The sequence below is a fragment of the Sardina pilchardus genome, chromosome 20, assembly GCF_963854185.1.
Source record: "Sardina pilchardus chromosome 20, fSarPil1.1, whole genome shotgun sequence".
Taxonomy (NCBI): Eukaryota; Metazoa; Chordata; class Actinopteri; order Clupeiformes; family Clupeidae; genus Sardina; species Sardina pilchardus.
In genome coordinates, this window is record NC_085013.1 from 317355 (window position 1) to 333629 (window position 16275).

General features: G+C 46.2%; 1 protein-coding gene across 1 annotated transcript in view; it reads left to right on the forward strand.

Moving 5' to 3' along the window:
• Window positions 1-1198: 1198 nt before the first annotated feature.
• Window positions 1199-16275, forward strand: part of dnajc17 (DnaJ (Hsp40) homolog, subfamily C, member 17) — a 60160-nt gene continuing 45083 nt past the window's right edge. The window contains exons 1-2 of the mRNA XM_062522835.1: window positions 1199-1336; window positions 10578-10647. Coding sequence (XP_062378819.1) covers window positions 1259-1336; window positions 10578-10647 — 148 coding nt within the window. The 5' untranslated portion in view covers window positions 1199-1258. The remainder of the gene's footprint in view (window positions 1337-10577; window positions 10648-16275) is intronic.

The following is a 16275-nucleotide window of genomic DNA, read 5'->3' on the forward strand; positions in this document are numbered from 1 at the left end:
GGGTGACATGGTCAATGATGAAACATATCTGTTATTCGAGTATCTTTGGTAAACACTCACACAAAAAAACTTTGAACCAGATTTGAATGTTCAGGGAAAACACAATGTTGAATTCAGACAAATTAGGCCAATGAAAGTTATCTATTATTCGATTATCTTTGGTAAACACTCACACAAAAAACTTTGAACCAGATTTGAATGTTAAGAGAAAACACAATGCTGAATTCAGACAAATCGTATTAGGCCTATGAGATTAATGGAAACTGATCAATCAGTTAACTGGATTCTATAAGCTTTGTTCACTTGTGTTTAGGTCCTTGTTTAAAGGCTACATCACACAACATTGAAAGGTCACACCTCCAGGGTAATTACATGAGTTGTCCAAATCTAAAATTAATCAAAATTGAAGTTTTAGTCTGACTATGCTTAATCCCACTTTTTGGGGAATCATCTTATTTTCCATAAACTCCAGATTTAGATCAAACGCTAAAGGCTAACTGTGTCTGTATCATTGTGCTCCCTGGGAGGAGAAGCCTTATGTTTCCTCTTATGAAACTCTTGAGTAGACAGCAAACACTAATTTCCCAAAACATTGGCATGTTCCTTTAACGCCTTAATTAAAATAGCTAGACCTATTTCACTTCATAGGCCCAAAATCATTATTTTTTATTGGTTGATGACTACTTTTCAGTATAAGACTGTAAGCCTGCTGTGGGTAGGGTACACGCCCAGACTTGTTAGGTCTTACATCCTATTTGGATGCCTTTTGTTATCACCCCATGCCTGGCAGGAAGAGGGACAATAGCTTATCTTAAAAAATAATGACTGTGTAGTTTTTATGTGGATATCTTACATAGCCACACTTGCATGCAGGTCTAATTTGCAAAAGGACAACAGAGAACTTAATGTCAGTTTAGGCTATCACTCACCCACAAAACAGCCTATTTAAACAGATTTATTTACACAATTTATTCAGTGATTACAGATATTTTTTTTCATTCTCAGGTGAATATTTTAATCTGAGTTAACACTGACAACTTGGTGAGCCTAAGTATGAGATACAACCATAGGCATTAAAAGAAATAATAGGATATAACCTGCTTAACATCATAGACTAAAATAGGATAAAACAAAACTACAATTCCCGGCCTACATGTTACAGGAAGTGACGCGACTTCTTCCGAGTTGAAAGGTCAAAACCAAAACGCTCCAAACGCTCAAATATTTACTGTATATTAACTTTTTTACGTTATTAGTCATGGCAGCAACTAAAGAACTTTTGCAAATGGACCTGTATGGCCTACTTGAAGTCGACGAGACAGCGTCCTCGAAAGACGTGAGTGATTTTGACTTCATTATGTCCAAGTTGGAGTTACACTTCAACGTAATATTGACGTTTTAGCTATGTTAGCTGCTTGCATCTGTCATTGATGCAGAGACCTATGGCAGAGACAGAGATCAGAGATATTGTATGATCCTTTTTCGGTCATCAGGAAAGCGATGAGTTGTCTTCAGAAACGTGGTGGTTCAGTGCTCAGTCAGTCAGAGAGCTTGATGGCACCACCTCTGCCACTCATTCATAAGCTACTGTTTCTGAATTAATGTTAACCTATGGCTCTGATGTTAACTATTCTCTGAGGTTAACGCTATTGTGACAAATACGAAGTAATAAACTGCTCTTTATAAATCAGTTTAAGTTGACTTTGAGGATGAAATTAGCCTGTTCAAAAAACAGAAACAGTTATCCTTCCATTTTTGTGTTGCCATTCACCATAAGTTTTTTTTCAAGACAAACAGCCACAGTGACTGTTGTGACTCACTCACAGTCACACCAGGCACAACTTAGGAGCACCCTTGGTATTTTATCCGATATCACTTGAATAAATGGGATTACATGCTTTGCTCCTCACTGACTGGTCTGGTATTCATGGGTTGGTTGATTTTATAAATTTTTTGGTGAATAAGCCTGTAGCCTACTTAATAATTCTGAGTCAATAAGCAGCCCTAGGCTAGCCTATACTTTGTTTAAGGAACATCAAACTTATTGTTTTGCCTTGGGCTTTGTGACTGTCATAGCAAGAAAAAAGTGGATTCTTTGTCAGTGTCAGTTGTGCCAAATAAAATAGCCTTCTTCCCACCACCTACTACCACTGTATGTTTCATCTGGAATGGTCGGCCTTTAATTTTATGCACATATCAGCGCTTCTTTCAGAGTAATTGGATGTCATACCTGTACCTCAGACGGGACAAAATATCAGGCAGGATTTTAACCGATGCAAGGAGCTTTAAGTGGTGCGCCATAGATGGACACAAGATGGCAGTATTGTCCCAGTGTGAAAATACATTTTTCAAAATCAGCAAGTGCATGCATCCCTAAGAAGCCACTTAGGTTGTAAAATATTTTCATGGAGTGCTAAAGGAATTTGAAGTTTATGTTAGCCACTTGCCACAATAGTGTGATCAGTTAAGTGTATCCTATAGACATTGTGAGGTGAATTCCCATACCTCACGGTTATATGGTTTTTGGGATCCCGCTTGTTGGCAGTGAGAAGAAATATAATCCAACAGGAAAAAATACATGTAAAAAGATAATGCACATGACACCTCAAGACAAAGGGAAAGCATTGTTATGAAACTGAACGTAGCAAAATCATCATTATTTCGATTATGTTATTTTCATAATTGTTGGAAGTCATAATCACGATTATTTGATTAATTTGATTAAATGCACAGCCCTACTGGTGGAGCTTTGCAAGGTTCGATTGCCGAGACCACTGTTGTGAGTGTGGACGTTGGATAAGAGTGTATGGTCAATCAGTCAGCCTGCAAAATATCTGTCAGTGTGTAGGCTACCAGTAGCACCGTCTAGTCCCACAAGATTTGGGGATTTTATTGCACTTTTTGGTATCATTAAGTCCCTCATAATAAACGTCAGATCAGCCAGGTTAGCAAGTACTCTTCTTATTGATGTTAAAATCATCGATGTTTGGGCAATAGTATGACACGGGTTTTGCACACATTACTTGCACACCTTATTTTTCAAGTACCTAGTATAGAATGAGGTTTTAAATCCATTTAAACCACTTACGTTAGAAAGGTACAATTCTGAAAGTAACACTATCACCTAGTTTGGCATAATCATTAGAACTTTGTAATAGTGGAACTAGAAAGCTGAAAAGAAAACATTGTAATTACATTTCTAGATTTGTCACTACTAATCCACATTGGAATACCCCACTGTAATGAGAGAGTGAAACAAAGAGGATGTCACACACTTTGAAAGTGTTTGTCGTAATTAGTGTCTTCTTGCAATTGTTTACATCTCAGCTATCGAGTCCTCTGTTAGTTGATAATGTCATGTGGCTTGCATGAGCAGACAGCCAAAGTTTGTCCCAAACATTATGTACCAAATGCAGCAAGTATGAATACAAATGATGTGCAGAGAAACCACAGGATGGTTTTCCCAGAGGAAAAGATGAAGAAGATACCCCCCCCCCATACTCCACCCGTGCTCAAAGCTGCTGCATGTTGGGCTCATTGAGGGGGGAAAGTGGTCGGAAATGGACACGGTTCCTTAATCTATTCATTCCCAACCAGCCACTCTCCCTCCAACTTTCCTACTTGGAATTCACGGGTTGGAATGGCACGAAGCCGACCACGACAGCCAAAATTGAAAGTGGGGTGGCAGAGAAGGAGTGGGTGGTGGGGGAGTTAATTTCTTAAATGGCTCTCAAAATCCCCTGAGCACTGCCATGAAAGAGCATGCTGAGGAAAATGGTGGATTAGCCAGGGTTGTCGGGTGAGACTGCCAACCGGTGTGAGGTCTAGCGATGGTCACAGACGATGGCTAGTTTAGTGGCGTAGCTCACCACACCACTGGCCTAATGTGAGTTCCAAGTGACACGGAAGGGAAGGTCAGAAGCGACCAAACTGTCACCCGGCCTTGGTGTTCCAGACAAATGTCAACACATTAACACCCTAAGCTTATTTGCTCGCGATGGTTGTAAGCCACTTGGCTTTCTTGTCCATTCGGTTTTTCTTTTTTCTCCTTCCTTTTTCCTTCCCCTCTGGCAGTTAGAGAAAGCGTAAGAGCACTGCTAGTAATTTGTCGTCTGTTGGAAAGCCTTCTCCTAAGAATATGCTAATCCAACTGAGAGCTGCACTCAGAACACTGCTGGGCGGTCTCCCTCATTTGGTTCAGGTTTGCTGGTGATGCTGAGCCCATGCTGTCGGTTTGGAAGGCATCTCAGCTTTGGGTTGAGAGCAGAAGTCACACTGGGAAGTGGTGTCTGGCAGTGAGTGATCACATCAGAGAACACTCAAATGCGGGCAATTGCACATTTTTTTCAAATTAGTTGTGTCTTTAATTTATATGGAGTTCCCCTGTTTATGTGGCTTTTTGCAGGATAAAACTTGCAAACAATCTAATCAGCATAACTTTGCCAGCTCAGTGGTCTGCTGGACATAGTCAACCATGACGCTGTATAGCCGGAGCGGGTGCTTTCTCATTTGGGTCTGGATTCCTCTATCTGGTAAAGATGGATGGAAGGATTGAATTAAGCAGAGGCATGTCCAGACATATCCACATCCTACCCTCCATCTCTCCACCCCTTGGAACCTCTCTCTTTAAATGCAAATTTGCATCTCTGAATAGACCCTTTTCATCATCTGGTAGCATTAGCTGAGGTAAGTGTGTGTGTGCACGCTAAAGTGCTGCTGAATAAGTGGAGGTGGGCGGAGTGTTGGGGGCAAAAGTCATGTAGTGACTAGACATGTCATGCACCTGTCTATCTGTCTGTCTGCTTGTCTCTCTGGCTTGCTGCTTTGCTTCGTTTCTCCTCTGTCTGCACTGCAGCACTCCTCTGGTTCCTACAATATTCTCTCTGAGATTCTCTCTCATTCTCTGTCTTCCCTTGTCACTATGTTCTTCCCCTTCCTGTCCATCACTCTTTCTCCCTCTTCATTCCTTGTGTTCCCTCTGTGTTCTTGTTCTCTTCTCTTCTCTCCTTCTCTCTCCCTCCTCCCCTCTGCTCTGTGTCCCTGGCTGTGGTCTGTGGTGCGTGTTTCCTCTGTGTTCTGATAAAGTCTGTGTCTGGTGGCAGATTGGGCTCGTTTGGCCCCTCAGACGCCCCGGCAGCCAATCAGCCACCCATGTGGCCCTCGCTGCGGTGGGCCCACCAACAGCACCGGGAGGTGCCCACGCTAAACAGCCTAATGAGCTAAAGATGTGTGTGTGTGTGTGTGTGTGTGTGTGTGTGTGTGTGTGTGTGTGTGTGTGTGTGTGTGTGTGTGTGTGTGTGTGTGTGTGTGTGTGTGTGTGTGTGTGTGTGTGTGTGTGTGTGTGTGTGTGTGTGTGTGTGAGTGTGAATGTGTGAGTGTGAATGTGTGTGAGTGTGTGTGTGTGTGTGTGTGTGTGAGAATGTGTGTGAATGTGCGTGTGTGCGCGTGTGTGTGAGAATGGGAAAGAATGGGAGAAGAGAGTGAATGTGTCTGTGTGGATGCATATATATGTGTGCTTCTGTGTGGGTCTCTTCTCTCTCTCCCTCCCTGTGTGTGTGTGTTTGTATTTGTCAGTGTGGTTTGTGCATGAGAATATCAGCGTGCATAATATACGTGTATGTGCGTGTGAGCGCATGGTTGGGTGTGGGTGCCTCAGGCTATTCCAGTCTGGATGATGAGGGTGGCATACTGGGCACAGATTGCATTTCACCTGGCCAGGCGTGTGCGCAGCGGCTTTGACCTTGCTTGGCTCGGTTGGGCATGCCATGGACTACCCTGGTTTGTTTGTCTCACGGGTGGGCGGCTTTGGCATTGTAAACATTATGGCCAGATAGCTTGCCATGAAATGCACACAGTGCGCCCCTCGAGGCCTGTTATGAGGGCAGCCGTGATGGAGATGCATTTCTCTGTGGCGTCCCCAGGGCCACGAATGCATACGAGTGATTTTTTCCATTCAGCAGGTGGCAAAGGAGAAATTAATAGCACAGCCATTTCCCAAGCACAGCCTTTGAGTAGGCATTGAGTAATGCACGCCAGATATATAAAACCCACCAAATCATTCAGAAAGCAAAGTGAGCAAATTGGTAAACAAGGTAAATGGTAAATAATGAAATAAGCCTCAGTTGAAGTAATAACGCTTAACACACTGATGGAAGTAATTAGGCCTCCTGGTGAGAGTGTGGGTAGCCTGCTAGAAGCCTGCGTGTGAGTATGTTGATTGATATCGCTTAGCAGCTAGAATGCATGAAACTCTGTCAGATTTTAGTCATTGTGGCTATTGAACCTCTTGGACTTTTTGACATCTTGAACTACTGGTGAGAAGATTGTATGCACACTGACATTACTGCAACTTTCACAATACTCCATCACCAGGCTACATCTGTTGTGGTGACGTGGTAACTTTTAAGCCTGTTTTTGAAAATAAATGTTCTATAAAATGATAGGCTATGCCATTTGGGCTATGTAACTTGGTTAGCACTACTTATTTGTCTCATATAGACAGACCACATACACTCTTAATTACTCACAGTTGCAGTCATGCAGAGGTACAGATAACGACTGAGACTGAGAGAGAAATGGACACAAGGATTTCTCTCATATATTCGCGCAACAGCCGTGGTGTACTGGTTAGTGCATCGGGCTTGTAACCGGAGGGTTGCCGGTTCGATCCCCGACCAGTCCACCACGGCTGAAGTGCCCTTGAGCAAGGCACCTAACCCCTCACTGCTCCCCGAGCGCCGCTGGTTGGGCAGGCAGCTCACTGCTCTGGGTTGTGTGATTCACCTCACTGTGTGTTCACTGTGTGCTGTGTGTTCACTAATTCGGTTAAATTGGGTTAAATGCAGAGAACTGAATTTCCCTCACGGGATCAAAAAAGTATATATTATATTCTATTCTATTCTATTCTATTGCAACAAGTATTTGTATCCCCCTTGGGAGTGTCTGACTATTTATCTGTCTGTCTGTCTGTCTGTCTATCTGTCTGTCTGTCTGTCTGTCTGTCTATCTATCGGTCTGTCTGTCAATTTTTAGATGGAATTTCTCTCTCTTCTTCCTTTTCCATTCATTCATCAGTTTATTCATCCATGCATGCTGTCCATCTGTCTGAAACACAGATGTTTGACATCAACGCCTCTCGCGTGGAGTTGCATTCCCGGCTATAATGCAAGAAATTGTGTCAGTGTTTATCTGTGTCTGAGGTGGGGAACCAAGGGTCAAGGTTGTTTGGCCAGATGCCCACACACACACACACACACACACACAGAGTGTAGGCATTCCCCGAGTGCTGAAGTGATCCTTTAACCTGAGGATCTCAGCTATTATGTAACAGTCAGGATGTTGAGTCTGTCTGTGTGAGTGTACGTGTGTCTGCAACTAGATTTGAGAATCCTAAAATGGAAATCAGGATGAGAAATGAACAGTGGAGAATATGAGAGGTCAGCACATTCTCTCTCTTTCTCTCTCTCTCTCTCTCTTTCTCTTTCTATATATACTGTATATTGTGTGTGTCTCTGTCTCTCTCTCTCTCTCTCTCTCTCTCTTTTGTCAGTGAGTCCATGTTTGTGTGTGTGTGTCTGTGTCTGTGTCTGTGTCTGTGTCTGTGTCTGTGTCTGTGTGTGTGTGTATGTGTGCGTGCAGGCATTTCTCTGTATTTGTGCTGTGTGTATGTTTGGCTGTATGTTTCTCTGTGTGTGTGTGTGTGTGTGTGTGTGTGTGTGTGTGTGTGTGTGTGTGTGTGTGTGTGTGTGTGTGTGTGTGTGTGTCTGGCCTGGTGCCACGTGCGTGCGTGTCAGTGTGGCCTCCCGAGGCCCTCGGTGGTGCCAGGCAGCCTGGCTGAGGGAGCGCTGCAGCCCCCTAATGATGTTTAGCTTGGGAAAGGCCCGCAGCTGAACCATAGCCCAGCCATTATTAGGGTACGGCCGCACGTGCTCCCTCTGCTGCCAGATTCAGCCCTCTCCCCCCCTCCTCCTCCTCTTCTCCCTCCTCCCCCTCTCCCCCCTCTCCCCCTTCCTTTTCCTCTCCTTGATGGATCTGGGAGCCAGTAAACCCTCACTTTCAACCCCCAGCAGTGGCTAGGCTGGCAGGACATCCTTTAGAGAGTCGCTGGCCATTGGTTATGCAATGCGTCTCAGAGTACTATTTGTCTTACAGGAGAGTGTGTTCCTCTGGGTTTCTTTGAAACCTTCCTTTACCAGTGCTCGTTCCTGTAAGCAGCTGTTCACTCTGATTGTAGTCTGCTGAAGTCACTTGGCGTATAACGAGTAAATCAGAAGTTCTTAATGCTCAACACCTTCTGCAGTGTAAATCTGTCCCTGCTCTAAATGGATCTTATTGGCATGAGGTGTAGCTCTAACACTTTTGATGAGGCCAAATCAGCTGTGATTCAGTAGCTAGGGAAGATTAGGGAAGAAGAGGCGCATAGACGCACAAATATGAATACCAATTCAGACACACACACACACACACACACACACACACACACACACACACAGAGGGATGCTGGCTTTTCTGCAGGGTAGTAGGCAGGGGTCATAATGAAAACCACGCTGTCATTAACTCCCAGTGCAGGACCAGAGAATGTGCGGTTCACATTCCGGAAGAATAGCACAGGATAAAAACTGGTAAACAAAAATAATCCCCCTTTTCTTTCACCGAAAAATTTGGAAGAATACCATACAGTAAATTTAATGAAGTTTGGTTTCTGAAATAAGGTCTCGGTACAAGGCAGCTATTATCTAATACAGAAAGAGGCACAAAACTGAACTGAGTCTACTATGTCTCTAAGTGGTTTTCTCAACACAATCAAGTTTGCGCGGCTCCTAAGTAATTCTCTTAGGTGACACAGAGAAGCTTGCTGAACCATCCTGTCCTCCTGACCCCTCCATATGGTCAGCTTGTGGTGGGCTTGTTCCTGCCCTATTGTTCCATTTGGCATGTAAAGCGTGTGTGTGTGTGTTTTATAAGGGGGAGAGGGAGCATCATTTGTACTTATTCCTGCTCCTCGTTTTACCCCCGAACATTCCCCTGCTGAAAAAACCAGCCTGACCAGCTAAAGGTGGTTTGCTGGTTGACCAGCTTGTTAACCAGCTTGTTTGACCACCCTTTGATGGTTAACCAGCTAGACCAGCAAAACTCTCGCGAAAACACACCTTCAGCTGGTTTACCCAGCTTATGATGGTAATTCAGCTGGTTTTGATTGTCGTACCACCTTAAGCTGGTCATTTTAGTTGGTGTTGCTGGTCTACATTGCTGGTTTTTACTGGCCACGCCAGCTTATGTTGGTCATTCTAGAAAACCAGCTTGACCATCTTTGTCAAGCTGGACAGGCTGGTCACCAGCATGACCATCTTAAACCAGCTGTATCCCAAACGACAGGCTGGTCACACCAGCACAACCAGCTTCCTCAGATGGTCACGCCAGCATGTCTAGCTGGTGGCCTAACCAGCTACACCAGCAAGACCAGCAATAAGAACTGTGTTTTGGGCAAAGACCAGCTAAAACCAGCTAAAACCAGCTACCAGCCTAAGCTGGTTTCTTGCTGGTTTTTTCAGCAGGGTCCTGTGTTGTTATGGCGTGGGCCAAGAAAGACATGGAGCACAATGGAGGTTTTGAAATGATATCGCTGTTTGCGCCGTTTGCCAAGAAGCACACACAGTGACCCGGCGTGCTGGCGTAACACACGGACCCCCTGGCAGAGGCGATGACACCATAAGAGACGGCCTTGACGAGCCGCGGTGGAAAAGAATTCGAGGCGGGGACCTCTAGCGAGTGGCCCCGTCACTGAGGCCGATGGCCTGCTGCTTTATGATGCTGCATGAAGGCACACACACACACACACACACATGGATGTGGAGGGGGACGCCACTCGATCTCCGCCATGGTTATGGAGGAAGTGGGCTTAATCATTCATTACCGTCGGCCTAATGGGCTTTGTGAACCCAGTGATCTATGTGCCATTGAGAGGTCAGCCTGAGCACAGAGCAGCCACACCAGGCCACCAGCTCAGCTCCCCTTCAGCTGTGACCAGACGAGGGCGACTGAGGCCATCCAAAGTCAAATCTCAAATTCTCATTTTAGTGGTCACGTACTGTACACACCCCTACAATGTAACATGCAGTGAACTGCTGAATGGGACTGTCCGTGACATAAGGGGAGAACCTGAGAGCCTCGGTAATGCTTGAGTGCTTCATTGGTCTGGTGAAATAAGTAATCCTTGCAGTGTTTAGATTGCTGAAGCATGTGTTTGTTGCCAGACTGTGTAACAGTGCGTTTCACTGGGTCTTTAGTGAAGTGCTCAGAGATGTTGTTTATAAGAGTTGGGCTGTATGCGGTGGCTGCTATTTACCTTGAAAGGGACATATAAACAAATGCATCTTTTTCGGTCCACTTGAAGAATGGGTTTGAAACCTTACCATACAGTTAAAACCCTATTTGTTTGGTTATCTTATAAATACATGCGTCCTCATGCTTGTCATTAATAATGGTGCACCCACATGTAAGTTTAATGGTCCTCCCCCCCCCTCCCCCTTTATGCTCTCTCTCTCTCTCTCTCTCCTCTCCTCTACCTTACTCAACAGATCAAGAAAGCGTACAGACAAAAAGCTCTAAAGTGCCATCCAGACAAGAACCCTAACAACCCTAAAGCAGGTGAGTACTGGACCTCCTATCATGTAGCTGTACAATGTTCTACCTCTACATTTATCTGTTGCATAGATGTGTACATTACTTTCCATCAAGAGTATGATCTTGGAACCCATGGCTTGGCTAACTCCTTGTGTCTGACAGTCTGAGTTGTGCTCACAGCTGATGATGAGGGTACAGTAGCTGTTTTAGAGGGTCATGCAGGTTATCATATTTGCTCATTCACTGTCCTTTAGGCGTCACCTCTCCTCATCCCACTAATGTGCTAAGCCAGATCAGGGTTCATTCTGGAGTAGTTCTGGGTCTGCTCTGTGTCGGATCTTGTTGGGATCTTGACCTGACCCTGGTGGAGCATGGGTGTAGGTGGTCCTACGCAGACAACTCTCATCCTTGGACCCATGTGTGTCCCAGCGCTCTGGGCCAACGTGCCTTCTCCTTTACCAGGGAAGCCAGCCCAGGCTCAGCACCACCATCCTCATCATCATGATCAGTCTAATGCTAGTCACTAGAGCATCAGCAGGACATCAGTGTCCCTACGGCCGTGTCCCTATGGCCGTGTCCCTACGGCCGTGTCCCCATGTCCGTGTCCCTATGGCAGTGTCGAGTGTCCCTATGGCCGTGTCTCTATGGCAGTGTCCCTGGCGATGCCTGCTGCTTTCTGCTCCTCCAGCTCTGGCCCCATCAGTCTGGCAGCCATCAGCCTCCCCCCTGCAGCCTCTGGCCCTGCTGCTCAGTGGTCCAGACAGACAGACAGACAGACAGACAGCGTGACAGGGACTAACTCATACCAAACCTCGCTGTGGCTTCCTCTTCTCCTCCATGTAGCCCTCCTCCCCCAAAGCATGTATTTAATCAGCCCTAGAAGTGCAGCGCAGCAGCAGGCACATCCAGAAGGACACCACGGGAACAAAGAAGTGCGTACCTTGGAGGAGGAGCTGTTGGATGGCATGTTTTGGACTGGGGTTTGTTCTGTGGTCGCTGGATGCTGCACACGCATCCTGATTAAGTCAGCTAGGGGGAGGGAGGGAGGAGGAGGAGGAGGAGGAGGAGGAGGGCGAAGAAGAGAAGAAAAGGGGGAAACGAGGGATAATCGGGGACTGAGTGGAATAAAACGGCTCCGTTTCCCAGAAATGAAAACAGAGCCGGGGTAAGGACCACGCGTGCTAGCTCGTATATGCACACACACACACACACACACACACACACACACACACACACACACACACACACACACACACACACACACGCATGCACACGCATGCACACAAACATGCATGCACACATGTATGGCTGTTCTGCTGCTCACACGAAACGAGTAGAAAACCCTCTCCTCTGAACGAAAGGAGTGGAGGGGGGTAAGTGTGTGTGTGTGTGTGTGTGTGTTTGTGGTGGTGGTGGTGTGTTTTGAAGGAGGGTCACATTACACGAGAGACACCCCCTTGCGTGCGTACACCTCGTGCAGTCACACACACACACACACACACACACACACACACGCACTCACACGCACATGACGCCCCCCCACCCCAGTGAGCCCCCAGTAGACGGCCCTGTGCACTGGACCCCTCCTGCTGCCCTCACAAGCCCATTAGAAGAGCGCCAGTACCTGCAACCCAACACCGGCCACTCCACAGGGGGCCTGGGCCTCTCTCTCTCTGTCTCTCCCTCTCTCCCTCTCTCTCCCTCCCTTTCTCTTTCCTCTCTCTCTGTATCTCCCTCTCTCTCTCTCTCTCTGTCTCACTCACACTTTGGTTCTCTCTTTCGTTCCCTCATTCCCCCTCTCTCTCTCTCTCTCTCTCTCTCTCTCTCTCTCTGTGTCCTCTCCTGGGGGGGAAGTGGAGCTGGGCTGCAGAGTGAGAGGCTGGTTCCCAGTGAGTGTGCCCACCAGAGAGAGCCTCAGCGCAGCGCCATGCTCCAGTCATTAAGGGCTCAACACCTGGCCAGGGCAGCGGTTGGTGTGAGGCTGGGACTGGGTGGCAGTGTTGGTGTGCGTTTATGTGTGTGTCTGTGTGTGTGTGACTTTGCGTGTGTGAGTGTTTTGGTGAAGGAGGCATTGCGTGGTAGCCATGATTGCTCTGCTAGCCGTGTGTGTGTGTTGGGGGTGGGGGTATGTGTATGTGTAGATGTGTTCAAGGCCCCAGCTTTACGTGGGAAAAGCGTGAGTGTGTGGGGGGGTGCTGTTGGAGGAAGCGGCTTTCGTGAGTCTGTAGGCACCCACGGCTAATGCAGGACATGTGTCCGATAATTCCCCCCCACACGCACACACACAGACACACACACACACACACACACATGCAGACTTCCACATGTGCTAGCAGAGGTTCTAGTGCCAGATCTGCACGCTCCTGTCCTATACATAGACGATCACATGCATGCATAAACAGAAGCATGCACGCAACCTACACATTTACACACATGTTAAAACATGCACAAATATACTCATTACAACTCTTAAACATTTACACACATGTTAAAACATGCACAAATATACACATTACAAACTCTTAAACAGACAATCAAGTGTGCCACCCTCCATGACCCCCGTCACGTTACAGCCCCTGGCACTCTTTCATGATCAGGTTTCTTTTTTGTTTATCACTCTTTGGTTGGACCAGTCCATACTGTAGGTCTGACTTTTTTTCTCCTTCAGTAAACTCCAATTGACTTGCTGAAAAGCGCTCTTATACAAACCTGTTTCAGATTTGCTATCACCACCTCCGTCTCCCTCTGGCGTTCCCCTCCTATTGTCTCGGCCTTATTGTGTTTTGTTCCGTGGCTCTGTGTTGTAGAGGGTTAAATTCCCCGCTGACACGTCTCATCCCCAGTGAGATGGGTTTGTGTGCAGACCGAGGCAGCGGTTTCATGGGGCCTGAACGCGTCTCGCTACCGCAGCGCTCTGGTCAATGGTAGACAGGATTACTGCTCAGCCCTCCATAGCCAGAGTGTTCTGCTCATGTTTGTGTTGTTAGCGCCAGAGTTTTGCATGCAAGTATTGTATGTTGATGTGGGCTGCCTGCAGTTGGGATCTTAATGTAACATGCTCTTCTCCACTCCTCTTCTCTTCTCTTGTTGAAGTGGCAATTTCCCCTGAAACTATTGCCACGTGAGGTAGATGAAGGGTTCCGACACACAATCCAAGTTAAGCACGCACGGAGAGTTGAAGTAGAAGAGATGTTGTATTTATTCAAACAATCCGGTTGACTTTCTATTGTAGTAGCATGTGATAAGTTTGCGGTCTGAAAACTGTACCTTCCTGCCATCTAACCTACTGAGCATGTTGTGAGCAGCCTAATTAAAGCCACTTGATTCGCGCCACAGGCACGTCAAGGGGGGCGTGTCTACAGTCAGGTGACCGGTAACAGGTAAGCATGCAGGTAAGATCACTTAAAATCACAATTCTAAATGCAAATGTAAACTAATCATTGTTCTTACTTTACAGATGCTGTAAGTTAACCAAAACATAAATATGGCTCCTACATACTGGCCCCTAATTGTCAGTGCTAAAAGATGACAATTACCATACATAAAATATGGAGCCATACAATACATAAATCAAAACATGCAATCAAAACTGACGTCACAAATTCAAAATCAGTTTACAACCATATTAAAGTTTCTTTTTTTTTTTTTGTTTGTTTTTTCCCTTTTTTTCCCCTTTTAAACCCAAAGTTCATAGTGACGGTCCATTGAGACCTCAATCTCCCCAAAGTCCGTGTATGTGTGCAAAGGTGTCCAAACACAGTCCATTTACTCCTGAGAGTCCACGTGTCAGTGTGCTGCAAAGGTGTAAAGTCCATGTATGTGCATAGCATTGAGGGCAAGTGTGTGCTGTAGATATGAAAGTCCATGAATGCATGTATGGGCTGGTGTGTGAGCACGCACATCAAATCTGTAGGTTTGTCAGGATATGTGGATGCGTGCAGGGACAAGGGACATGGGGTATAGGCCTGGTAGAGCTAACCAGACCTTCAAGCTGATTCTTCGCCTTCCAAAAGCAAGCAGAGCTTGTTGATTGGCCTCTGGATGATGTTGGCCTTGGTTTTGACCAGGACACTCCTGACAAGACCCTCTGGCCCTGGCAGGGGTTTCACTACGCGGCCTAAAGGCCAGGAGTTTCTTGGCGCAGTTGAGTCAACAATGACTACTATGTCATTCTCTTTAAAGTTCCTTTTGGCATCAGTCCATTTTTGCCGTTGCTGCATCAAGGTGAGGTACTCAGCAGTCCATCGCTTCCAAAAGAGGTCCGCTAGGTATTGTACCTGTCTCCATCGTCTTCTGCTATACAAGTCCTTTCCATCAAAGAGACCAGGAGGCAGCAAAGGTTTGGTGTTCAACTGCAGCAGGTGATTAGGAGTTAGTGGTTCAAGGTCATTAGGGTCACTGGATACTGTTGTTATTGGTCTGTCGTTAAGGATGGATTCGACCTCACAAAGAGCTGTGTGCAGCATATCATCATCAAGTGTCTGTTGCTTTAACACGGACAGGAGTACCTTTTTCACCAACTTGATGAGTCTCTCCCACACACCTCCAAAGTGAGCTGCTGAGGGAGGATTAAACAGCCATTTGACATGCTGGATCATCAGAGCGTCATGGATTCTTTGATGGTCCAGCTGGTTTGTAGCAGTCTGCAATTCCTTCTGCGCACACATGAAATTAGTTCCACAGTCAGTTCTAATGGTGAGTACTGGCCCTCTCCTACAAAGGAAACGCCTGATAGCGTTGATGCAGGAGTCTGTGTTCAACATACTCACCACTTCCAGGTGAATGGCTCTGCTAGCCAGACAGGTGAAGATCACTCCCCATCTTTTCACAAGGGAACGACCTCTTTTTACCTCAATAGGTCCGAAGTAGTCGATGCCTACATGTGAAAAGGGTGGTAAGTCTGGAGTGACTCTGTCCTCCGGTAGGTCCGCCATCTTTTGGACTCCGACATTGGCCTGTAATTTCCTACAGAAGACACAGGATTTAATGACAGATCTTGCAGAAGAATTGGCAGAGGGAAGCCAGAATCTTTGCCTAAGCCTTGAAAGCATATGGTTTCTTCCTGCGTGTCCTACTTGGTGATGTATTTCACGCAAGATCAGTTTAGATACATGAGAGTCTCTGGGAAGTATGATTGGATTTCTCAGACTCACCGGCATGGACGTTCTACTTAGCCTGCCTCCAATCCTCAGGATACCTTCATCCAAGATTGGATCCAGTTTAGATAGGTAGCTATCCGCTTTGACTGGCATGCCCTTTCTTAAGAGAGTAAGCTCAGCATTGAAGTGACACTGTTGCTCATAGCAAATGATCGCCTTTTCTGCCTCATCCATATCATCCACAGTTAAGCATGGCTGCTCACCTTTTAATTTGGATGTCACATTGACTTTTTCTTTCCGACTTCGGAGCAGAAGGAGGTTTTTGAACTTCAGCAGCCAGGCAACAGCTGTGAGAAGCTTCCTCCATGAGGAGAAATACTGGATCAGAGAAGAAGTTGCATTAGTTTCAAGCTTTAGGTAATTTACAGTAATGTCTCTCTTTACCTCAGGATCACTGTGGTGTAGGTGGCTCAAATCCTCTGGTGCATCAGGCCATTCAGATTCCTCCATTGAAAGGAAATGAGGGCCTTGGAGCCATCTAGGGGACTTCAGG